Source organism: Ambystoma mexicanum, chromosome 2p (genome assembly GCF_040938575.1).
Source record: "Ambystoma mexicanum isolate Mex_15411 chromosome 2p, UKY_AmexF1_1, whole genome shotgun sequence".
Lineage (NCBI taxonomy): Eukaryota > Metazoa > Chordata > Amphibia > Caudata > Ambystomatidae > Ambystoma > Ambystoma mexicanum.
The window spans coordinates 1,474,390,185-1,474,417,217 of record NC_090923.1 but is presented as its reverse complement, the minus strand read 5'-3'; the positions used below and the strand labels follow the sequence as shown (position 1 = coordinate 1,474,417,217).

Sequence of the window (27,033 nt, the reverse complement as noted above, 5' to 3'; positions counted from 1 at the left end):
GCTAGACCTCTCAGCGGCCTTTGATTTAGTCGACCATACAGTCTTATGTAGCCACCTAGATTCTGCAGCCCACTTCTCCAAAGAGGCCATAATATGGATCAAGTCTTTCCTGAGTAACAGAACTATGAGAGTCTTCTCTCCTTCAGCCTCAGTAGACCCGATCCCCATAACATGTGGTGTACCTCAGGGATCCTATGTGTCACCCACCCTCTACAATGTATTCACAAAGCCACTCTTTGACGAAATGGATCATCTGGCTATTGCCTACACCAATTACGCAGACGATACCCAGATCCTCCTCCCGCTTTCAGGAGACTACGTCAGGGATCTGGCTTTAGTGAATAAAATCTACAGCATCGTTCAGGCATGGATGGCCACACACGGCCTATGCCTGAACGATGACAAAACTGAACTCATTATCCTAGGCACCCCGACATACATAACTAAACTCAGCCCGGATTATGCCAATTTCATTATCGATGGGAACAACATAACACCTGTGACACTGTTTTTTACTCTTCTTATGAGAAGAAGATGACGAGCGTCGTGAACCGGACCTCGATCGTCTTTGATTTTTTGGATGTTTTCTAAGAGGGGAAACATCCCTTGTTTGGGGGATGACTTTCTTTTAGATGGGGTAATGGCTGGGGATTTGGGAGAGGGCTTACCTGCATCGAGTTTCCCCTTTGTTTCCGGCAAGGCCTTGACAGTCATGGATTGCCATGAGCCTCAGTCGTCCACCTTGTGGCCCGACCCCAAGCACAACAGAGCGACACAGTGAGGGTCTGTGATAGACATTTTTGCCCCACAGTCTGTACACCACTTGAAGCCCATCTTTGGTGTCGAGGACATATTCGACGAATATTGATTGAAGGCAAGCGTATTCGAAATTCCCACGAGGCAAGTAGATCCAAAGCACGTAGCAATGCAGAAAAAACTGAACTGAGGTAACGATCAGCACACATGCTTCATATACCAGCATCAACGTCACGAGGGATGCTACAAAGGCCATCGAGGACCAAGACTCAATGCTGCACGACAATCAACCCTATGAAAAAAGAATTATGAAGTAAGCAGCAAACAGACTTGAATATCAAAGATGAGGAATACGTGGCAGGACACAATCCATTTTAAAAGGGAGGTCTGCATAGCTCCGAAAAGAACAGAAGATAATAATTCCCGAGTGTAAAACATATTCCTCTTAGATTAAGTAGAGAACAAACAACCTTTGAAAGCCAGGTGCCCATTAAATAAGAGCTTACTCCTGCACGAGGAATGGATCGACCAAGTCTCCAGTGGTCTAAGCGAGCAATAAAACCTGCATTAACATGAGCTAAAATCCTAATAAAAGCTGAGCAGAATAATTCTCCTCTGGCCTAGTGGTATCTTATTTAATTGCTAGAAGTAGTTCCTTGATGTTGCTCCCTCTATCACTATTGTTTGCTCATGTGCCGAAACCTGCCAAGTGTTCAAGGTTGGTAAGACCAATGCAATCAATCTCAACTCTCAAAATGATTGCTCCCTCCAACTGTTGCATTAGCCAATTATTTGTTGCTAAGAGGATGTCTTCTTTACCTTTATCAATTTAGGGGTAGTCCAAGGTGGCGCCATTAGATAGTTACATCCAATGAAAAGATTAATCCATGTATAACCTAAATGTAGACAGTTCCCCTAACCAATCTCCCAACCCCGTAGGTTTTTGCAACTAAGATTGTGATGTGTGAGGTAACGCAATCATTGTTATTATAATGATAATTATAATTGTTTTTTATAGCACCCTTTATACTGAAGAGGTTTCTAAGCACGGACCTGAGATTCAAACCTGTGTTGCTCTGCGTCGTCTTACTTCCAAGACGAGCGTGTTGCCACTGAGCTGTAGTACCCATGCCTTGTGTTTAAAACCTGTGGTTAAACACTGATGTTTCATATTGGAGAATCAGAGAGTTCTTGAGACATGAGTGATTATTGCTGTCCCTGCTTTATATGGATTGTAAAATTAAGCAGAACTTTGCCATTTACCATGACTATTTCCGTTATTGGGCACAGGATCTCCCAGCCTGTCTGTTCCGCTTTTGCTAGAGTCTTTTGGTGCCCCATTACATATGGTGGTGGTTCGGATGGTTCAGTCCAGTGCATCTGGACTGTCGAGACTCCCCACTACATGCCTGAAGACTGCGAAATGACCTGTGACGAGCGGTGAATCACCAGTAAACTGAGACAGTCGACAGGAGCCCTCTTCGTGAAAGAGGGTGAAGGGAGGAATGGCTGATTGTGGGAGGATCGATACCTAAGGCCTAGGCCGATCCACGGATGTAAGTATAGAGCATTGACTTGGCAAACAAGGAGGGAGGGATTTGTTTGTATATATCGGGGAATTGTGAAAGAATTGATTTACGAGAGGATACATGTAACAAGGTTATGGACGGTGACCCAACAAACCTTGAGATGAGGTATTAAGATATCAGAGATAAAGTGATTTCCTGCAACAAGGTCCAGGAAGAGTGCTTCACCCCCTCCCCCTTTCCGGGTGGTAAGATAAAGAGATCAGAATAACTTGTCAAGAGGGCAGTGGGGGCTTTGGGGTTTTGTTGTGTTATATTGAAGGTGCACCTATTTGTGTAGTGATTGCTGGCACCAGCAGCGGTAGGGTGAGAAGTGGTTTGAATTCTGAAAAAAGTGTCCTTGTGGATATTGGTTCATATCATTGAGTACGTGGAGCTGTGGTGTGGACCCAAACGGCGGGATCCTGACCGTGGGCAGCATTTGTGGTGTTTGCCCGAAGAGGAGTTTCAGCCGAGAGGCTTGAGAAGGGACATAGAAGTGTTGGAAATAGAGGGAAGTATTGCAGACAAGAGATTGTGAAGAAGGAATAGAAAGGTAGTACTTTTGAAGGTTTATCGAGGTCTGGTAAGTATCGGCAGTCAAGAGCGTGACGTGCCATCATGGGACGACAAAAGTGATGGGTGGAAGGTTTTGAATGAATCTGTACCACTGGCGTTGCTCTGGGCAACCTTCCACACCACCGTTTTTTAGCCCGTCTGCGCCATTGAAAAAGGGGTCCAGCCATATGCAAAATCAGTCTGGTACTGCCACCAATGGTAGCAGCCCAGCCCGAACTGCTAGGCCAGGTCCCCTCTGCACGGAAACACAAGCAACCGCAGACATGTTTCGGCCTTGTTGGGCCTCCTCAGTGAGGGTCAGCTTGGTTCCCTATGGCGCAGCGAGCAAGGGACCCGCGTCTGGGCATACCCTCTCTCACATAGTGAGACAAACTGCGACCACAAAAGTGATGGGTGGAAGGTTTTGAATGAATCTGTACCACTGGCGTTGCTCTGGGGAACCTTCCACACCACTGTTTTTAAGCCCGTCTGCGCCATTGCAAAAGGGGTCCAGCCATATGCAAATCAGTCTGGTACTGCCACCAATGGTAGCAGCCCAGTCCGAACTGCTACGCCAGGTCCCCTCTGCACGGAAACATAAGCAACTCCAGACATGTTTCGGCCTTGTTGGGCCTCCTCAGTTAGGTGCAGCTTGGTTCCCTATGGTGCAGCGAGCAAGGGACCCACTTCTGGGCATACCCTCTCTCACATAGTGAGACAAACTGTGACCACAAAAGTGATGGGTGGAAGGTTGCCATCATGGGAGACACTTCCCTTACGCATTTATGTAAATTGCTGCGTATATATAAACAGAAAATACATAAATACCATTCCAAATGGATTAAAGGCACAGTGGGCAAAATGTTTATGCGTTGGCCCCAAGAGAGGACTCGTTCAAAATCAGTGCTGCAACACATGATGACATATTTACACGCTGCATATAAAGGAAAGAAACTAGAACAATGATGAACCATTCTAGAGTTGTGGAAGATGTATGGAGATGAGACTGATGATCCACCCATGAGGAAGAGGATGCTTAATCAGCATGAAAGGGAGGGCAAGCGCCCTCGGCTCCTCCTCTTCCTCCTCCCCAGAGCACCAAGCCACCAGGCAAAGGGCAGGGATTCTACCCATTGAAAGAATTGAAAGCAGCAGCAGGGTATACTAACCCTGTATATGCGCCCTCTGCTTATAGTAGTGAAGACACTATAAATGGAGCTAAATTAAGTAAACACAGGCAGGTGTCTATGCGCAATGAGTATGCCAAGCACTGCAAGCTGCAGGCCAAATGGACAGAGGCTGAGAAAGCGATCAAGAGGCAGAAAGGCTGACAGAGCAATAAGGAAGAGACAGCGATCACTCCAAATGACTGGGTGGAAGGATGCATACTGCTTAAATTAAAAGAAAGAAACAGGGACGGGTCTAAAGAGAAAAATGGAAATTAGAGAAAGACAGGAGAAAGATAAAGTAGAGGAAAGAAAACAAGAAGAAAGGGCACGACAGAAAAGGAAGCAGGAGGAGGGAGAAAGAGAATGGGAACAGATTAATTGAGAAAGAGAAGGAATGGGAAAGAAAACGCAAAGCAGATAGAAAGCATGAGAGGAATCAAAAGGAAGAGAAGAGATGGGAGTTAGAGGAAAGAGAAAAAGAGCGGGTGAGAGAAGAAAGGGAAAGAATGAGGAAATGAGGAGAAAAGAAAGATAAAGGAAAATTGAGGAAGAAAGAGACAAGGAAATAGAAAGAGAGATAAGAATGAGCAGGGAAAGGTGATAAAAAGGAATTGATGGGGGCACATGCTCCAAGAGCAAAAGAGAAAGCAGCAACTGGAGCGGAGTAAAAGAGAGAGGCGCTTAGAAATACGCACTAAGGAAGTGGTGGACACAATCAAAAACTGTACCCTTCCAGGTGAAGATGAGGTAGGGGTCATACGAAGGAGGATCAGTAATTTGTACAGGAGCAGCAGAAATAGCAGTGCTGACAGTCTAATGAGGAGTGTAGCAGGGTCTCCACAAAGGGAGGAAGGGAGTGTATTGTAAGAAGGAAGAAGTGGACTGGATAGAACCCTTCACTTGAGGAAATTAGAGTTTGAAGACAAAGAAGGTGAAGGAAGTGATGGAAGTTGGGCCCAATGCTTTCAGATGAGGAAAGAATTGAATGTCAAAATGAGGAAGAGGGCACGCAAGCCCTGTCCACAGGCTTAATAATGGGAAGAGAGAGAGTGGTTTGGGTTGGAAGGAGCACACAGAATGCTGGAGCTCATTAAAAGCTCTAGGGTTCCGAAGTATTAACAAGAAGCTTAGAAGATATGATACCTTATGTGCGAATGACACCAAGCTCTCTTTCAGGTTCCCCTCTGCCACCTCACCTCCTTCTCTCATACCAGATTGTCTGGCCGTAATTCAGAAATGGTGTGCCGCCATGATCTCTGCCTTAATGCCAGTAGGACTGAGATCCTCCTCATTGGGACTCCTGCTCCCTCCTTTCCTCTCTGTCTCTGGCCGCCCACTCTGGGCCCTCTTCCTACTCCTTCCTGTGAGGCTAAGTACCTTGGTGTACTCTTTGACTCCACCCTTTCCTTCTCTCCTCACATTTCTGAAGTCTCTAAGAAGTCATACTATCAGCTGCACCTCCTCAGAGGTATTCTTCCTTTTCTCACTTTCCCCCAGAAGCTCACTGTCTCCAGAGTTCTAGTCCTCTCTAGGGTGGACTACTGCAACAGCCTCTTTCTAAATCTGCCTGAAGAAGTCAGGAGAGTATAAACCTGCACATAACGCCAAGAGGACAACAAGGAGAAGCCAAGTGAATGTGAATCTGTGCACAGGGGTAAACTACAGAAGAGCATGTGGGGGGCGGAAGAGCATAGAGTTTCTGGTTGCGCGACCTGTGACGGGTGGACCGTATGGTTTGACAACAGCGCCGAGACCCGGAAGCTTGAAAATTGTGAGAGACAGAAATGCTGTGAAACAAACCAAGAAGGAGCCAAAAAGACCCTAGAGTTTCTGGTTGCGTGACCGGGTGAACCGTGTGGTCTGACAACTGTGCCTAGACCAGGAAGCCCTAAAACTGTGAAAGCTAAAGACATTATGAAACAAACCAAGAAGGAGCAAAATAAGTGAACTGAGACTTGATGAACTGCAAATACTGCCTTGAGGACGGAGCATCAAGACCCTTTTCTTTTTAACTGTGTTGCATGGAATGTGGGCAAGGGAACCTCATGTAATTGTGGAACCTTCTTGAACTTAGGGAAGGGGAGCTGAAAAGGAAGCTAAGAGCTGGAAGAAGCTCTGAACTTTGTTTTGATCACTAATTCTTTGATTATTGACATCCCTACATATTGTTTAGCTTTAGTTGTGAGGGCAAGGATAGGCTTTGGACACAAGAAGACTTAAGTTGAACTCTTGGACTCTTGGAGTTAGTTTCGTTCAGGTAGGGAAATCCCACCTTAGCATAGGGCAAGTTAGGCATTAAACCATCCTGACATTTGATTTAATAAATACTTGTAGTTCAATTTTGAATCTGTTGTCTGTGTCTTGCTTCATGATGCCTTCACACGACATACAAAAATACCTATGAGAAGTTAAATATGGGTATTTGGTAGTGTGTCTTTGAGGGCATTAAGGAAACTTCTAGATAACATTTAAACCATAAAGGGTCATATATAATGGACATAATTATATAGTGTGCACAGAATTATATTGTGTGCCTCATTAGGCATTTCGATTTGCAACTCACTAGGTACTATCTTCTCGTTCACCAGAGGTAGCTCCTGGTGACTGGGTAAAGCAGAATGCGCAACCAATGTTTTTTCCAATCACTGAAAATATTGTGGGTGCATCACAAAACTGATTTACAGTGGCATTGCTGACATATATTATGCGTGAAACATAAAAGTGATTTACAGTGGCAATGATGACATATTGTGCGTACAACATCAAAGTGACTTAGAATAACAATGTTGGCATTTACTGTGGGTGCAACATCATGGAATTAATTTACAGTAGCTATGCTTGCATATATTGCTGACACAGGCATCATGAAAACATTGTAAAGAGGAATTATGTATAGTTTGTGACCTGATTTGATTTGATTTGATTACATGCTCATAAAGCACCGAAAGCCTGCAGGCATCAGGGTGCATTACATAAAACACGCAAAAATACAAAACGAACAAAGCAATATATACTCTAGCCTACACAGATTGGTGGAAACTTGGAACTAGAGATTTCTATTTGAAAAAGTGGGTTTTAAGGTTCTTTTTAAAAAACGGATAGCTTGGCTCCAATCGAATAGTCAGGGGTAAGTTGTTCCAATATTTGGCTGCCTTTACTGGAAAAGCTCTTCCAGCACCGTTGACTAGGTTGGAAGAGGGAACTATAATCCGGCATTGGGTTTCTGACCTCAAGGAGCGATTAGGGGCATATCGAACGATCCCCTTCTTGAGATATACTAGCGCAGTACCATATAGGCACCTATGCACCAATGTAAGTGCTTTAAAGAGGATCCTATCTTCAATTTTGAGCCAGTGAAGAGCTCTCCTTTCCGTGGAAACAAGGTTGCTTTTCTTCATACCTTTGATGACCCGTACTGTGTTGTTCTCTGTGATCTGGCATCTCTCTATGCATCTACTGTACTGTTTTGTTATCATGTGATAGCCTTGAGAACAGATAATGAAAGGTATATGGCTTTAACTTAATTGCTCTCAGAAATTATGCTGTAAAATACACCATTTCAACTATTATTCAAAAAATGTTCACATGGTGAGAAGTCTCCTCCATAACAACCTAAATTACTCCCTCCACTCAGTTGGTCACACTAATTCAGAGGTGATAGTAATGCTCCCATGCTGAAAATATTCACCAGCTGCTGCAAACCTTGAATCATTCTTGTCAAAATGTCCTTCCATCCTGTCCACTACTGATATGATATGATATGGCATTTATAACGTGCCTATACACAAGTGATTCAAGGCGCAACGAGGCAAGAGAGGGGGAACAGAGGGAAGACAAACAACGATCCTGCTAGGTCAGGTGTCATTCAGATCGCGCAAGTGCATGGGAAGGGGAAGGAGGAGAAGTGCGGGGGGTAAGGGGAAGAGGACAGTGCAGTACATGGGATAAGAAAATAAATAAATAAACAATACGTAAAAGTACGGCCAGCGGGTGGTAAGTCCAAGGGTAAGTGCAGCCGTCAGGTGTCAAGTGCTGGAAGTGAGACTGTAGGGATACAGAAAACAGTCCCCTGGTGCAGGGGTTGCCAGGAAGGCAGTGCAGGAGTGAGACTGGTGGGGGGAGGACCTGGGCCCTAGATCAGAGGGTGGCCAGGCAACAAGTGCAGTTTCAGTGTTAGCGGGGAAGTCAGCAAGGGAGAGGAGGAGAAAAAGCAGACGCAAAGAAAAAGGTTTTCAGGTGTTTCCAGAACCGAAGATGATTCTCCTCAAGTTTCATGGAGGCAGGGCGGCTGTTCCAGAGGTGGGCCCTAGCCGAAGAAAGATCTACCACCTACTTGTTGTTTGGAGAAGCGACTGACCCTGAGGGAGTTTGAGGCAGATGAGCGAAGAGCTCGAGAAGGAAGGTATTTAGGAAGAGAACATTGAAGGTATTGAGGCCCCAGGCCCCAGAAGGCCTTGTGGACGATGCAGAGGGTTTTGAACTTAATCCTCGCAGTCACTGGGAGCCAGTGCAGAGATTTCAGTCCTGGAGAGATACGATCCCTAGGCTTGAGGCCAAGGACAAGTCCCGCAGTCCTGTTCTGGATAAGTTGCAGAGGGCAGAGAGTAGAAGCAGGCAGATTTAGAAAGAGGCTGTTGCAATAGTCCAGCCTAGAGAGAACCAGAGCTCTGCAGACACCGCTCTTCCGGGGGAAGGAGAGGAAAGGAAGAATACCTCTGAGGAGGTGCAGCTGGTAGTGTGACTTCTTAGAGACGTCAGAGATGTGAGGGGAGAAGGAGAGTGTAGAGTCGAAGATGACCCCAAGATTTTTAGCCTTGCAGGTGGGAGCAGGAAAAGGGCCAAAAGAGGCCGGCCAGAGAGCTACAGGAAGGAGGGAGCAGGTGTGCCGATGAGGAGAATTTCAGTCTTACTGGCATTAAGGCAGAGATCATTGGCGGCACACCACTCCTGGATAGCAGACAGACAGTCAGAGATGAGGGAAGTAGAGGAGATGTGTGTCTCACTCATTCACAATATCAGGCACATTGAAAAATAGTCTCTCCAGCACAGGAAAGTCTCTCCAACACTCTTCCCCCTCCCTCTCCCCCTCCATTTATTCTCTTTCCCCCTTCTAATCTTCCCATCTCTTCCTCTGCTCGCAATCTTGGCCTTCACTTCGACTCCTCCCTCTCCTTTACCCACCACATTTCCCTTACCTCCCGTGCTTGTCGCTTCCACCTCTTCAATGTTCGTAAAATCTGCTCCTCCCTTACCTGCCATGCCACTAAACTCTTAATCTCTTCCCTAATTTTCTCTCGTCTTTTCTATTACTCCACTCTCCTCTCTGGCCTCCCTGCCTCTCACTTGGCTCCCCTCAAATCCATCTATCACTCCGCTATCCATACCCTTTACCTTCTCTCTCCTCACAATTCCATTTCCGCTTTGCTTTCTTATCTTGCCTGACTCCCTTTCACTCTCAACTTAAATGTAACTTCCTCTGTCTCGTCTTTAACTATCTTCATGATATTGCCCCCGCACCTTTCCTCTCTCCTCTCGTTTGATGCTCCCACTCACCCCCTCAGATCTGCTGATCTCTTCCTACTTACTGTTCCTCCTTCCGCTTGTGCCCATTCTCATTTCCGTTCCTTTCAGCTCCTTGCCCCTCTACACTGGAACACTCTACCTCTCTCTATCTGCTCCATTTCCTCTTACACCTCCTTCCGTTCTTCCTTGAAAGCTCATCTTCTGCATTCCCCTTCCTCTTAACCTTGATTCCCTCTTACTCTTCCCCAGTTCAGTTTCTCTATACATACTTGAAAACTGTTCTATATATTGCTTTTGATGGTTTGTCTCATGTTGTACAACAATGCTTCCATTTTATTCTAATGTATTCTTGTTGTTTCATGTAAAGCGCTTTGGTGTAAAGCGCTATATAAACCTAATAAATACAAATACAGGACTTTATGGTATTCAGCCACCATGTGAGTCCCTGCTCTGATACCTTTGATAAAACTATTGCATCTATGTATCCCAGACCTCTTCTGAAGTGAAACACTTTGAAATATTTGCAGACCTCTGTATCAAGGAGTTCCAAAGAACTTGAATGCAGATAGAAGCCGACCCGCTATTCGAGCCAGAACCCTCAATAGGATACTTTGAAATGAAAGAACACACTTAATTCTCTTCTTATTTAGGATATCTTGATCAAGGAACGCTGCAGTAGCAGTATGGCAACCAACAATAATAATAAGTACAGAGTTGTAAATAACTGATTTTATTAAAAGTAGATAAGAGGAACCTCCAGAGGAAGGAGCCTCCCTATGGAATGGCCTCCCTGCCCCTCTCCGACTTGAACCAGATCTCCTTAAGTTCCGGAAGCTTCTCAAGACCTTCCTTTTCTACTCCTCCTTCCCTGTCCCTCTCCCTTGCCAGTCCTCACCTCACTTGATGCTGTGACTGGTTGTCTGTTCCCTTATGAGTCTTACTGGGGCCAGGCCCTCCTCAGTCTTCCCCTGCCCCCTTTACCAGCACTTGCCCTCGGGCACCGTTCCCCGACTAGCCTACTGAGTCAGGTCGACCCCAATCTTTGCACTCGTTGACCCTCTGCACTTACCCTCCCTCCTGCACTCCTCCCTCTCCCATCCCTCGCCCTGATCTGCCCCCTCCCCAGCACTTTTCATCTGCACTTGTGCGATCCGAATGTCACAGGGTGTTATGAAAAGGTACAATACTTTACTGTTTCGCAATCAATGATGTCCCAAGTAAGGAAAACACAGAAACAAAGGTCTCTCGCCTGAGGGTTGCAGGAAGGATTGCGGGTGATAATGCCAACGGAATACCCGAATGGAGGCTGAGGCTTTGTATCTTCCTTCAGATGAAAAATAGAATCCCCCTAAGAAACCCCAGGCGACCCGGCACGAAGGCTAGATCACCGGAAGATTCCCAGGGAAACCCTCTTGGGGAATAAAACCCTGAGGAGCTGCTAGTGAGCGTAGACTCCTTGAGACGTCCAAGTGATGTAGGTTACACAATCCCGGGAGTTCGGTGATGGATCGATGTGTCTTTAAAGGATCTGATCCAGGTCAGAGGTGTCAAGTTGGCTAATAAGAGATAGTGAAACAAAGTGATTAATTTAGGATCTGCTTAGTAGGAGAAAGGACAACTCGGGAGCAGAATTCTCTCCACGGGGTCTGATGGTACTGAGTTCTTGAAGTTAGTGCAACGGAAGACCAGGTACAAGCAGGAGTACTGGGTATACTGGATAAAGCAAAGTAAGAAGAGGATAGTAAACAGACAGTGTGTAGTGTTGATGGGGGCAACATAAATTTGAGAGGAAAGATAAGAGAGAAATTCTACCTTGAACAGTCGGAGACCCGCTCTACCTCGAGTGATAACAGGTGTTCAGAGTGTAAGAATACAAAAGGTGTTGGATCTATTGTATAAAATAGAGGGAAAATAATAAATCTGCAAGTCAAAGAAAAACACTTCCTTTCAATAAATCAGGCGGAACGACTGCCTACCGAAACAGACCCTATGGAACAACACCGGCCGAGAGCGGATGCAGGATTTACAATCCTCCGACATGAACTGCTTCTGTAGCTTCGGTCAGAAACCGGAACGGGATGGCACTGAGGCGTCCTAAACCAACAGACACGAAAACAATACTTTTCTATAAGGTCCCAACAAGTAAATGACATTCAACAAGAAGCAAGTCAAAACGTAAGCCAAAGTAGAAAGAGGCGTGGCTCCCTAACACAGACTCACGTAGCATTCGCCAGCTCCTAGGAGAGTAGCAACGCGTCTTCTTCCGGGATCTGTAGGTTGATAAGCTGCAGGAGAATCAACCCAGAAACGTTGCAATGCATTCTGGGGCACAACGACTAGACTGCTGCACACACTGCAGCGGTCTGTGAGAACCGCCATGTTGGAATCAGGCAAAACTTCATGAATAACGCGGATAGCCGTTACAGTATGCCCCCCCCCCTTAGGATCCGTACCTCCCGGTTTGCCTGGATGCCTCACATGATATCTCCTAATCAAGCAAGGTGCATGGATAGCAGGAACTGGCTCCCAAGTTCGGTCCGCAGGAGAGTACCCCTTCCAGTCAAATTCTGGCCCGAATCGGATATGATGGGTGCAGGACGATCTGAAACTGTGGGATGAAATGTACTCCGATTATCGGGCTTTAATTGTGACACATGAAAAACTGGATGTATTCGTGTCCAGGAGTTAGGTAAACAGAGTCTGAAAGCCGCTGAACCTATGGCAGCGATTACTCGGAAAGGACCAAAATACCAAGGGGAGAGTTTAGAAGGAACTAGATGCCTTGGTAGAAATCTTGAAGACAGCCACACCCAATCTCCGAGTTTGATGATAGGCGCAGGTGTTCGATGTCGATCAGCGAAGTGTTTCCTTCTATTCTGGGAATGGTGTAGAACGATTACCGCGGAGTGGTGTCCTTGCCGTATCTGTTCCGTTAGGTTATTCAGGTCTGGGAATTTTGTGTCTGATCTTTTCATAGTGGGGAAAGATGTGGGACTGAACCCAAAGGTGCACTGAGAAGGAGAGGTTTGAATGGCCGAATGATACGAGTTATTATACGCAAACTCGGCCAGTGGTAAAAGATCCTTACAATCGTCCTGTGCAGCAGAGATGTAGCTCTGGAGATATCCTTCTAACGTTTGATTTAGCCTTTCTGTTTCACCGTTAGATTGGGGGTGGTAACCAGAGCTAAGAGCCCGGGATACCCAAAGGAATCGACAAACCAGTTTCCAATATTGAGAGGTGTACTGTGGACCTCTGTCTGAAATGAGTGTTTCAGGTAATAAATGAAGGGTAATGTTACGCTCACCTGGATTCCACAGGGGCGTCGAACGAAGCTGGACTGCTGCGGTCTCCACCAGTGTGACTCGTAGCGAAGTGATGATCGACTGCACTTGCCCACTCAGTTTCGTCTGCCTGGCCCGCAGGAATATTTTCCTAAAAGCATTAAAGGGGATTAGCTACCCGTGGTAGAGAGGTTACACTAACACTATTTTCCCTGAAAACTTCCAGTATTCCCCTTCATGAAGTCTCACCTTATTGTTTGGAAGGATGAACTCTCCATCCTGCGTGGAGTGCAGGGGTTCATAGAAGTTCAGTTACTTCACTGATCCTAAGGTATTTGGCAGAGTTCCAGACAACAATGACTCCGAGGTAGGTAGTGTGTAAACCGAATGTATAGTTCTTTTAGAGTTCAAATGTCTGTTAATTCACTCTTGCTCCTTTCATATCTTTTCCCTTGCAGCGTGATCCAAGGAGTGAGTTTGCTTCGATGGATGAAGGCAGCGCTTAGGTAAGAGTCTGTTTGTACTAATCACTGTCTAGCAAGTAATATTGTTCCAAATGTAATTTACCAATAGTTCTCTATCTTCTTTGCAGGTGCGGCACCTTGCCGAACACGTCCTACGTAGGATGGTGACCAGTGCTGCCTCAAGCGGTAAAATTCCGAGTAAGTATCTTGCGGTAAGTAAAAAAATGTCTTTGGGGGAAACCCGCTCAGCTTTTGTTTGTTCTTGTCTTTTCTGATGTTGATGTTTCGGGCAGCGATTAAACGGGTGCTGCACCGGGTCGTGGAGATGCTCCGAAGACAGGTGAGTATGGCGCAGCGCTGTAGCTGGCAATGCGACGCGGTTTATTTTAATGTCTTTTTCCTTTATCCACAGGTGCGGCTGCTCCAGGAAAAGATGATGACCAAATGGAAATCTCCTTGTTCTAACCTTCTCTTCTTCTTTCCTTTTCTCTAGGATCGGCTCCGGACACAAGACGGGTGTGGCTGTAGACTGGATGCTGGGCTGCAGACACGGTGAGCGTTACGCTGCTAAAATGCAGAATAATGTGAAGCGTGTGCTGCTCTTTGGACATGGTTTAAATAGCATCAAAAAAGTAGTTCCCAGGTAAGAAGTTCCAGTACCACACCCAAGCAGAAAAATAGTTCCTAAAGGAAAGTAGTACATGAGTTCTTTGCAGGATGACCTGCATGGTTTAAAGTTGGCAATATGAGCCTGGCGCCTACGGCGCCAGGACTGAGCCCATATAGCCCCGAGGCAGGGTTTTGGGAATTCCTGTGTCTTCTTGGGTGCCTGTTACCTGGACAGATGGACCTGTTCCGGATGTCTAGGGGCAGGCATCGTGACAGGTAAAGATATGTTTGATGAAAATACGCGCCATTTGAGAAGCTGACGGTATCCCAACCAAAGGAACAAAATGGGCCAATTTCGTTAATGTATCAATTGTAACCATAATAGTGGAATAGCCCTGAGATTGAGGCAGATCTACAATGAAATCCGTGGATATTATCTGCCATGGACGGGATGACAAGGGCATTCTTACCAGTTCCACCAGAGGGGCTTGTCTAGGTACCTTATTCTGTAAGCAGATTGGACATGAAGTCACATATTCCTTGGTGTCTCTTCGAAAAGTAGGCCACCAAAAGAAATGTGAAATTAGGTCTAACGTGGAGGTGAAATCACGATGTCCAGCCATCTTGGATTTATGGCACATATCCAAAACTTCTTTCTGGAGTCGGAATGTAAGCTTTATGTCCCATAAAATACCATCTGTCCTCTTTAAGGAGAACCGATCTGTTGGAACGTGAAAGTGATCTTTTTGCAGTAGAATGAGATTGCGATCTAAGGCAAGGCAGGAAGTCTGGGGTTGATACTAATCCCGTAGCTATTAGTGGAAATATGGGTTCAGACCTAAAAGGATTGTTGATAGGATGTTCCTTGCGAGACAGCGCATCTGCTCTTAAATTATCCCTTCCGGGAATGAATGAAAACGTGATCTTGAACGGAGAGAAGAAATGAGCCCATCGTGCCTGATGGCTGTTACAGGTCTGGGCATATTGAAGTATCCGAAGGTTATGATGGTCTGTCCGTACTTCAACTGGAAACTTAGCTCCTAGAAGTAAATGCCGCCATTCCTCAAAGGCACGCTTGATGGCGAGAAGCTCCTTTTCCAAAACCGTATAATTGATCTCAGAGGGCAAAATAGTCTTGGAGAGAAATGCTACTGGCCGTTCCAGATCGAGGTCATCCTGTTGCGGTAGAACAGCTCCTAGAGCGTTTTGGGAGGCATCTGTCTCAACGATAAATCTTCGGTTCTGGTTTGGGGTTAGAAGAATTGGTGCTGAAGTGAATAGCGTCTTAACCTTGCAAAAGGCTTGATTAGTTGTTGAAGACCAGACAAACATGGCCCCTTTCTTTAGAAGATTGGTAAGTGGTTGAGTAAGCCTTGAGAATTCGGGTATAAATCTCTGATAAAAGTTTGCAAACCCTATGAAGCGTTGAATGTCCTTTCCCGATGTAGGAGTAGGCCAGTCTCGTACAGCCGAAACTTTCTCAGGGTCCATTGCTATCCCTTTAGCGGATAGAACGTATCCCAAGTACGTTACTTTGGACTGATGGAAGGTACACTTCTCTGGGTTACAGAACAAATGATTTTGCTGCAGGCGTCGAAGTACCTCTTGTACATGTTGTATATGTTCTTGCATGGAGGATGAGAAAACCAAAATGTCATCTAAGTAAACGACCATACTGTGTAAGAGAAGGTCCGAAAAATGGTGATCCATAAAACGTTGGAATATCGCTGGGGCGTTAGATAGCCCAAACGGCATGACCCTTTACTGATAATGCCCAAACAGCGTTCAAAATGCCATCTTCCATTCATCACCAGGCCTTATCCGTATCAGGTGGTATGCTCCCTTCAAGTCCAACTTAGTATATATAGTGGCCCCTTTCACCGCTTCCAGAATATCTGGGATAAGCGGCATGGGATACTTGTCCGGAACAGTAATTTTGTTCAGGCCGCGGAAGTCGATACAGGGACGTAGTTCTTTAGAATTCTTTTTGGCTACAAAGAACAATGAGGCGGCCGCTGGGGATGTAGATTCAGTTATCAAACCGTTCATCAAATTGGTGCGGAGATATTCACGAAGAACTTCTTTTTCGTTGTTGGAGAGGATTTACATTCGTCCGAAGGGCAGAGGCTGGTCAGGAATCAATTCGATCGCACAGTCGTCTCTCCTGTGGGGAGGCAACTGGTTGTATTCAGATTTAGAAAACACGTCCTGGTATCTTTCATAGGCTTCTGGAAGACCAGCGATCTGATTGAGAGAATGTACTCCCTTAGTATTAATTAGAGCAGGAGAAGATTCTATGGATACCCTCTGGTGGCTTCCTATGCAATGTGCCAGACAGAACTCTGAACCGAGAAAGAATGAACCAGCTGTCCAGTTAATAAATGGGTTATGTTTCTTAAGCCAGGGTAACCCTAGAATTACAGGATGATGAGCTGCTCAGATTATATCCAGAGTCAGGATCTCCTGATGGGCAGAAATGGACATTAAGATTGTGTCGGTTTGATCCTTGATGGGCCCCGAAATCAAAGGACAACCATCCACGCTTTCAACAGGAATAGGTTCCTTTTTGGAGGAACGTGGAATCTTTTGAGAAGCGGCCCATTGATCGTCCACGAAATTCCCCGCTGCCCCACTATCAATGAGAGCTGGAACATCCTGTAAAGTAAGGTTTCCTATGGTGAAGGATACTTTCAGTACCGACATATTGGTGGTTGAGTGGTTGGTACAATAGAAAGAATGCGAAGTTTGTGAGGAACCTTGTTCAGATTTGGGTTCCCGGATCGTGGTTCCCCTTACGACCGATGGTTGGTGTTTCCCGACTGCCGGATAGGTGCGATTGGGCATTCCTGGACAGAGTGAGTGTTGGCGCCACCATACATGCACAGTCCCAGATTTTGTCTGCGCTTCTTCCCTCAGGGTTTAAAGGCCCTGGAGATGCAGACCCCAGTTGCATGGGTTCATCGGTGGGCGGGGATTTAGAGGTTGAATGACCAAAAGATGTTCTTGTGATCCTTACCTTCCTCCTTTCAGCCATCCTTTCCTTCATCCTATAGTTAATCTGCATGACTAAGGCTATAAGTGGCAGGGCGTGGAACTCGAGAAACCTCATCTTTGAGATCTTCTGATAGTCCTCTCCTGAATATCGTGACTTGCACATCATCAGACCATGTGGTCTCACTTGCCATGTGTTTAAATTTTGTAATGTAGGCAAATATGTCTCGAGTACCCTGCTTGAGGTCCAAGAGATGTTCTTGTGAAGCTACATTAATCTCCTGTCTCCCAAACATAGTACGAATACTATTGCAGAAAGCTGTGTGGGAATCTAATATCGGGTTGTTGTTAGTAATCAGAGGAGTGACCAAGGCTAATGCGGGTCCTATCATTTGGGATACCATGTTAATAACTCATATAATGCATATTCTGTATGTATCCTTTTGTATGTACGCAACCTTAAGCCTAAGTATTCTTGTAACTGCTGCGCCTGGCTACCCCTGGGTTTTGGAGCGCATTATCAAATAATAAACTAAATAATAAACTAAATGTGAATTGCACAGCACATGCATCAAGAAATTCTTTCACCTTTTGTGGATTCCCATCAAATTTCCCACCCGGAAGAGGCCCGGGCGGAACCTCGGAACAATGAGGAATACGAGACACAGCAGCTTGTTGTGCAATCTGTTGAGAAGCATGTTGCTGCTGCTGTCTCAAGGAAGTGTTTTCCTGGTTCAATTGCTGAACCTCGTTTGTTAGAGATTGAACCGCAGCAATCAATCGTTGGATCTGTTGCTGTTGTGGATCCATCCTTGCCTATGGATCTAAATGAATTCCTTACCAGGGACAACCGATAGCTGAAACTCCTTTCTCTAATAATTCATTTTTTTTTTTTAAATGTTGGGCGTTGCTAGCTGTTATGAAAAGGTACAATACTTTACTGTTTCGCAATCAATGATGTCCCAAGTAAGGAAAACACAGAAACAAAGGTCTCTCACCTGAGGGTTGCAGGAAGGATGGCGGGTGATAATGCCAACGGAATACCCGAATGGAGGCTGAGGCTTTGTATCTTCCTTCAGATGAAAAATAGAATCCCCCTAAGAAACCCCAGGCGACCCGGCACGAAGGCTAGATCACCGGAAGATTCCCAGGGAAACCCTCTTGGGGAATAAAACCCTGAGGAGCTGCTAGTGAGCGTAGACTCCTTGAGACGTCCCAGTGATGTAGGTTACACTATCCCGGGAGTTCGGTGATGGATCGATGTGTCTTTAAAGGATCTGATCCAGGTCAGAGGTGTCGAGTTGGCTAATAAGAGATAGTGAAACAAAGTGATTAATTTAGGATCTGCTTAGTAGGAGAAAGGACAACTCGGGAGCAGAATTCTCACCACGGGGTCTGATGGTACTGAGTTCTTGAAGTTAGTGCAACGGAAGACCAGGTACAAGCAGGAGTACTGGGTATACTGGATTAAGCAAAGTAAGAAGAGGATAGTAAACAGACAGTGTGTAGTGTTGATGTGGGTAACATACATTTGAGAGAAAAGATAAGAGAGAAATTCTACCTTGAACAGTCGGAGACCCGCTCTACCTCGAGTGATAACAGGTGTTCAGAGTGTAAGAATACAAAAGGCGTCGGATCTATTGTATAAAATAGAGGGAAAAAAATAAATCCGCAAGTCAAAGAAAAACACTTCCTTTCAATAAATCAGGCGGAACAACTGCCTACCGAAACAGACCCTATGGAACAACACCGGCCGAGAGAGGATGCAGGATTTACAATCCTCCGACGTGAGCTGCTTCTGCAGCTTCAGTCGGAAACCGGAACTGGATGGCACTGAGGCATCCTAAACCAACAGACACGAAAACAATACTTTTCTATAAGGTCCCAACAAGTAAATGACATTCAACAAGAAGCAAGTCAAAACGTAAACCCAAGTAGAAAGAGGCGAGGCTCCCTAACACGGACTCACGTAGCGTTCGCCAGCTCCTGGGAGAGTAGCAACGCGTCTTCTTCTGGGATCTGTAGGTTGATAAACTGCAGGAGAATCGACCCGGAAACATCGCAATGCATTCTGGGGCACAACGACTAGAGTGCTACACACAACGCAGCTGTCTGTGAGAACCGCCATGTTGGAATCAGGCAAAACTTCACGAATAACGCGGATAGCCATTACACAAGGCCTAGTAGGATAGTTATTGCTGTTTTATCCTCTGTGCCCTCCTCCTTTTTTATCTTGTGGCGCCTGGAAATCCATTTTGCTATTTAGGCGCCATACAAATGTTCAATAAATAAATATGAATACAAATAAATGCTGTAAAAGATCTGATGTCAGGGATGTGTGTCAACATGATCCTGTCTTGTGGCATCAAAGGCATATTAATGAGTTACAGGTTTCATAAACTTGATGAAGCAGCATGGAGCCAATGGGAGAGTAAAAGGCAGGCATACAAACTTCCATTTCTGATTTATCACAGAAACCATAGGTAATCTTGAGTGGGCCATAATTGGATAATGTGAGTTGTGCTTCTTTAAGATCCAAAGGGTATGATCCAGTCTCCTGACAATGTATCAATAGATGGGTGCCTTCAGGGTATTGAAGTCTCTGAGAGTTATCCCTGGGTGTAGAGTCTGTAGCTTTTTGTCATTAACTTTTACTTACAAAGCCTTGGTTTGCGCATTTCTGAGAAGTCTTTCAACCTCCTTTGATAGTAAAACTGGCTCTGTAGGCTTGTGTTAAATCAGTCCTTGGTAGAAAAGCAGGATGTGAAAACCGTCAACAGTTAGCGAGATGCAAGGATTTTGCAGTATTTTAAACTAACTATTCTTTAAAATCAGCAAGTCTCCTATCTATTTTGTTGCAGGGAATATCAATGAGACCCAGGACTCCACTTTAATTATTCAGAAATGTCCTACATTGTATTTTTGTTTTGTGTGTAATACCACGCTAGGTTTCTTCGATGAAAAATTAAACACAGACTGAGAGGGTCCCTGTTGAAATGCCCTGTTGAAAATTCGGAGGTCCTTGCAAGACATGGCCGCGAAACAAACCTCTCCAATGTTATGCTCATTTAAAAGTTCTCACCCCAAGCATCTCATGCATGGAAGACTAGGCTTACTCAGACCCACAAGTTAGATATATACTTGAGCCTTATTAATAGTGTCCCTCCTAAGGTAAACTGTATGAACAAAGACCAGGTTCTTTGTTTCCTAAAGCCATGTTGGATGTCTAGGACATTTAGCTCGACTCCTATCCTTCTGCTCGTGTTTCAGTGGTAGTCTAATTTTGGCATTTAGGTACCTTGAAGTGAGATCCTATTAAATGGGTAACACTCCCCAAGTCACTGACATGTGACCAAAAGTGATGGCTCATTGGAGGAAGGAGAGGGGCAGGAAAAAAAAGGTAGAGGTGGGGCACATATATTTCAGAGGAGCAAATAAGAAGGGCATGCTTTTTAGGAGCTCTAGTATGAGCTAAAATGGAATGCTGTTAAAAATACTGGACTTGAAGTAAACACTTACTGCATATATTGTGCAATTAATTTGTCTGCCCCCTGTGTCCTAATACACGAAATACCACAACACATGCTGAGTGGCCACTGAGAATCATTCCCTACAAGACGGATACATCTTTGGTGGATAAAAAAAAGCCATCCCCTCACATCCAAACCAAATACAATGGTAACAATGCATACCCCTGACTTTCTTTCTTTTTTTTATTATTGATATAGTTGTTATACAACTTTTCAATACAGTTATTGTTAAACAAATTATTATATACAATTTAGATGACATAAAATTTAGATTCTTGAAATCTCAAATACAAAAAGAAAATCGTTTTGATTCAAAGACTCATATTACAAATGTTCTCTAAATATAACAAACCAATTTGAAAAGAAGTATGTGTTACAGTATTATAAATCATTCAAACAATATTACAAACAATGTTACAAATTACTCAACAAAACAGAGAGCAAAACAGAAAATGCTGTGCTTAGGATTGTGGCAGCATCTCTTATTTAGACTAGCGCTTAGTCACTTCAACCACTCTAATCAAGATGGTACCGGTGTTTAAGGAACTTACGTAGTAAATTTCAGTCCCTTCCAGGTCTTAAGTTAACTTAGAAGTTAAGGAGACCATTAGAGGTGATATGTTAGACACTGGTATCAATATGTAAGATTTAGCACTCCTTGCATTTTTTTCAAGAGTAATTATGCTTCTAAATCAAGTAAAAGTATATATTTTACAATTGCTATTTGCAAGCGGACAGAGTTTGCATGAAAAAGTCTCTTCCATAATTCCTCAGAAGTAAGTATTAACTGATCTTGAAAATGCGGTTGGAATAAAATAATTTGTTGGTTTAACAAGGCAGGGCACTCACTTACAAGGGTTGCAGAGTTTCGTTAATCAATCGGTTAGCACAGAATCTACAGAAATTCTCTTGCCTGTCTGACTGTTTTCTGGAGGCGCGTAGATCTCTAGTTAGACACAAATTTAGACGGAATCGTAGAAATGTATTTCATAACTTTTGCTGGGGGAATTTTAGTAGATATATTTCAGTTGTGTTAAATTTCTTTCCTTCAAAAGGATTTTCCCCCTGTCATTTTTACAATGAGCCACAGTGGTACTCCAATCTAACCACCATAGCTGCATACCCCTATTGAGAGCTAGTTTCATCATTTTTAAGAATTGAAGAGTGTATAATATGCTGACCGTTAACCTTCTGATGTGAGGATCAGTAGAGAGGAATATGAAATTACATAATTGTTGAAAGCACTGCCAGAGGTGAGAGAAGTGTTATCATGCTCTCCCTTTCCTTTGTGCACAGGCTTCTTACTCCTAAGGGTAGGTTTCCTACCTTTTACTGTTTGAGCTTAACTTTGACTAATGCAAAACCTGCTCTGCCAGCCACGACTTGGGATAAACTAAAGGGGCCATTTTATTTTGTTTCAGAATTGTCGCACACACATCACCCGCCCCCGACAGATACCCTCAGATACAACATCTTCCCTTTTGACAGATTGATCCTTTGCAGTGCTTCGCAGCTGCTGGGTGTTCAAAGAATTTAACTTAAAAGAGAATAGCCCACTAGAGGCCCCCCCTCTGTCATTCCCAGATATACTGAAACAATTAGGGGATGAGGGTCATTTTGATTGGCGCCAGAAATAGCACAAAAGTGGCTGCAGAGGAATGCACTTACGTGCAAGCAGTACTCTGAAAGCTATTTTCATTCGTTTTTAAAGATGATGTCTAATACAGAAAATTGGGCAGGCCAAGGTGTCTGAGTTAGAATGATAGTAAACACCCGTTTGCAGACGGACATGCTGGGAAACCAGCTTTATGATCATTATGCTCAACGTTATCAGGCGCAGAAGTGATTGACAGCTTATTATCATATGCAAGAATACCTTATTTGGAAATATGCGTCCACGCATGCATCATCTTCTTATGGATTGACTTTTATAACAAGTGTAACACCGTCGACAACAAGCCATAAACATTTGCGCAATCTGTTAACTTTCCACTCTTCAGAAGCTTTTCTACCACTTGAAGATATTTAGATTTTGACACGTTGTTACAGCAGTTTTGCAAAAAGTGCAGATGATATGCTGCCAGTGTAGAAAAGCATGATGAATGTGTAGAGACTGCACACACTACTAACATAACTTAAATGAAATATTTTTGTTTATGTTGAACAACATCATTATTTTTCTGATCCCTGATGAAGAAAAGTAGTTCTCGAAACACGTGTCGGCTCACCGTACTTTAGGCCCACCAGATTCTAGTTTGAATGATTAAATATTGATATCATGCATACATTTTTCACTGTGTATTTTGTTTTTAAAATGTTCATTCATTTTCACACCACTACTTATTTAGGAGGTTTGAGCGCATTAATCTGTTGTTTCTTTAATTACACCACTGTTAAGCAAATCCTAAATGCTGCCTGCCATGTCTGCACCGAGCAGATGCCATTTACGTTGATTCCGACAGAATGGTCTGCTTTCTGCAGGTGCAAAAAACATGCAAATTTCATAGAAAACCAGGGCCTCTCAACCCGCATTAAAATCAGATGTGGTAAGAGATGCCCTGAGGATCCAAACAAGGACAGGATTGTGGTAACAAAACTTAATTCTGCTCCCACTACGTGTCAGGAATTCAGCAAAATCTTAGATTGATAAAAAAATCCTTAAAACATTTTAGGGATACTTTTTATAAACCATTCGTAAGGCCCACTAAGTGGACTCTTTGTAGCTCACACAAAGTTTCTGTTGAATAAGAAAATAAAGTTATTTCAAACTCTAAGCATCACCTTTGTAGAAAAATAATAGTAATTTGTGTTTTATATAGCACTTTAATGTAAAGCGCTTTACATGGGACATATTTACATGCATTACTATTGCTACCCAATCGAAATTGGTACTCTAAAAGAAACCACTACTACAGAAACCACAAGGTCCTGGCAACAAGGGCTGTGTATGCAACTCTGGCTGACACAGAAAAGGCAGGTCCCGACCCTGCACCCAAGGTATATGGCGAGAGCTTCACCCGTTGTGCTTGATGGTAGCCAAACAACAGTCCTAAAATACATGAAGTGTTAAAATCAATTCTTAACCCCCGTGATAAAGAGAGCATAGACCATGAAGATAAACATAGAAGACGCAGCTGAATGTTGAAGCAAATAAGAGGAAGTTATTTCAAATAAGGTTGTTTCCGTCAGCTCCTAAACTGCCTTTGAGTTCAGGTGGTCCCTTGCCTATGTTTTTCTATGGTTGTAACCTTGCTTTTATGATGCTAAAATTGTATAGTAAATTAGAGACTGTAACATTGTAGCATCTGTTCTTGAAATAACTGCCGATGATGTGCATGGTACACTCGTTATCCTCATTTATTTAGCCTGAAGAACAAATCAATGGCAACTTTGCCTCTCTGAGAACCAGATCATCATATTCCTCATGGTGCTCTCAGGATTTAGATGGTGCAATTCAATCTGTATGATGTTATTATCTATCTGCAGACTGGAGTGAGAACAGAGTGTAAAAAACACTAGATGGTCCCTATAACTAAGGGAGGCAAGGCACATTTACATAATCAATAAACAAAGAACTCTCTTTGTGAGAACATTGATTTATTATCTAAATGATATTTGGGTAATAGAATACTACATTCCAATAACAGGGAGAATCTGATTATCATAATAAACAATACAAATCATTTCTTAAATAGAATACATTTAGATTGAGTTTATCAATCCAGGAACATTTCATCATTCTTTAAAATATTAATATGGAGTGCTAATGCCTATACAATGCATCATACCACATACAAACAGTTATTACAATGAAAAGAGAAACAGAACTAGGACATGAATCATGGGGGGTCATTACGACCTGGGCGCAAAGGGACACTGCGCACCGGTAATGACACCGGTGCCGGTAATCCCTTTGCGCCCTATTCCGAAGTCCCTTTGCGGGTCCCTCCCTTAACGCCTGGTTTTGGACGGGACCCATTAAGGGATACCGGGGTCAATAACGGTACCACAATTTGCGGTACCATTATTGACGGCTTCCCCCTTCCCATTGAGCCCTATGGGGGCTCAAATGGGAATGGGGAATTGCTTTTCAAATGGAGACTTACCGGTCCCGCAAAGGTCGGAATAGACCGGTAAGTCCCCATACCACCAAGTCGGTGGCGGTCCCGGTATTGGTGCTAGTCATGGCGCTAATAGCGCCATGACTAGCACAACCTCGGAATGAGGGCCATTGAAATGGAAATGATAATTATTACACCTATACGGAAATATCAGCGAAAGAGACATTAGATAATTATCTATTGTCTCTCTTTGGCTAATATTTTAGTATTGGTGTGTAAGTGCAACTATCTTTTATTTTTTACACATTTTTTGCATATAGTTCATGATTAATGCCATATGTATGCTTCTCTTTTCATTGTAACTACTGTTGTATGTATTATGATACACTATAGAGGCACTAGCACCTTATATACTTTTGATGAAAAAGGTTTCAAAAATTGGTGACATTATTCTGTACTAACAAACTCACTTTAAATGTATTCCATTTATGAAGTAATTTGAATAGTTTATTATGATAATCAGATATTCCCTGATATTGGAACATAATATTTGTTTGATTTCTTATTTAAATGCGAATTAAACATTTTCTTTGTTTAATGGAGTGAGAACACAGGTGCTGGCATAAAAAGAATAAAAAAGGTATGGACGCTCATCTCAGTAGACCATAACTTCTGCATAATGTACAGTTTAGTCTTTCAATAGTTTCACTTTCTCATCTTTTTTAAGTAACACAGACATATGCAAGAGGTATGCTCATGGTTTTGCTTTTGCTACCTCCCTTTGCCATGGTCATCCACAATTTATTCTCAAATCGGCTTGCTAGCCAAATTAGCCCAAATCATCTTGTTAGCCAAAAACATTTCTGTTCCTTATGAACACAATGACACATCATTAACCTCTTAAAACCCAATTACAAGATAACCATAGTTAATGCATTAATGTTATCCTGTGTCAAATGCTTCCACAGCATCTACCTTTGACTTCCTAAAACCCAACTCTGAAGACTTCAGTTAGCCCAGAATGCAACTGTCTAGCACATAGGTTGACATTAGCAGTGACAGCCTTCGTTACATATCCCACAATAAGGCATATCACCTTCAATGCAGCTGTGATTCACGGATACAGTATCACCCATTATTATCCAAATCTTGATGAGCTTATTGTATCAGCGTCCATTTAAACTGATCAGTAAGAGTACAGTGTACAATTACAACACTATTTTTTTATGTCAACATTAAGGTTCATATTGTTGGCTTTAAATGTGAACCCTAACAAGAGAGATGGAATTCTGAAATGATTGTTGGGCACTACTTGATCTTACTTGCTTTTCACAGGAAACCTGTTAAATAAGAATCAGTTATACAATTCCAACGAGATCAGAGATGCTTATTCAGAGATTGCAGACAGTGGAACAAAATTAAGCAGTTGGAACTTAACCCAGAGAAACGAGGGCTTGGTGGATATCCTTCATCACATTCTTGTAAAGTTCCTTCTGCCAGTGCTGTAAAAGCTTCCACTCCTCTTCAGAGAAACAGGCCGCAATATCGCAAAAGGTAAGTGGTTCCTGGAACAGCAAGGATTAAAAAACGATTACATTTTTTTTAAAGTCCAGTGTACTGCCCAATGAGGAGGGGTACTGTGTAAAATAGTTCATTATTTCGATTCAGTGTTAGAGTCAAACAGATCCTTTTTCAAATGCAGTAGCAGTGGTGGATAGGCCAGGTTTTATACATGAAACAGGCGTAAAAGTGAATGCCTGGATTATTTACACGTAATTCCATTACTCAAACTCCTACTCTTCCTTGCCGCAGTCCAAACACTAGTGATGATGATCCCATCACAAAGGAAGCAACTCATATCTAGAGCCTCCTTCTAGTGCATGATTCCTCCCACTAGTGCAGGATTATTAATATAACCCCTATCAGAATTCCATTTACCCAAGTGTTAGGATAAAATCAAAGTCTGACATATGAGAAACAAGGACTATGACGAAGAAGAGTAAGACTCAAAGTAATGAAGATCACCAGCAAGTAATCCAGACGTTGCCTCATTGTCCCTCTTTGTCACCGCCATAAGCATACTCTTATAATTAGTGAGGATATAGCAAACAAGCAGACTTTGATTAATAACTATCAAATAAAAATTGCAATATACTCCGCCTTGTGGAAAACAGCAAAATCACAACTTTATTTATTTATGACATTTATAGCAGAGCACAAAGCCCTGAGGCATCTAGGCGTTCGTTACAGTACAAGTGCAATAGCCCAGTCCACACAGTGAAGGTCCACGCATAAGGTTACAACATAAGGGTAGAACGTGAATGCACACTCAGTAAAGCCTTGCCTCATGGTACGAGGGGGTTATTCAGGTATACAAGTAAGTATGGAACAACATTGATGAGGGTGCAAAACCTGGAAAAGCCTCACCTCATGGTACGGGGGCTACATCACCTCATCAGAGAGGGCAGGAGCCCTTCTCCCGGCAAGCCTGCTTCCCAAGGGTTCACCAGCACCAGCGAAATC

At 43.6% G+C, this 27,033-nt stretch overlaps 1 protein-coding gene across 1 annotated transcript in view; it reads right to left on the bottom strand.

The window, feature by feature from the left end:
• LOC138567643 (zinc finger protein 2-like) overlaps positions 1–27,033 on the bottom strand; it is a 563,467-nt gene that overhangs the window by 392,034 nt on the left and 144,400 nt on the right. Inside the window, exon 2 of the mRNA XM_069646107.1 lies at positions 25,949–26,075. Within this exon, the coding sequence (XP_069502208.1) occupies positions 25,949–26,075 (127 nt within the window). The remainder of the gene's footprint in view (positions 1–25,948; positions 26,076–27,033) is intronic.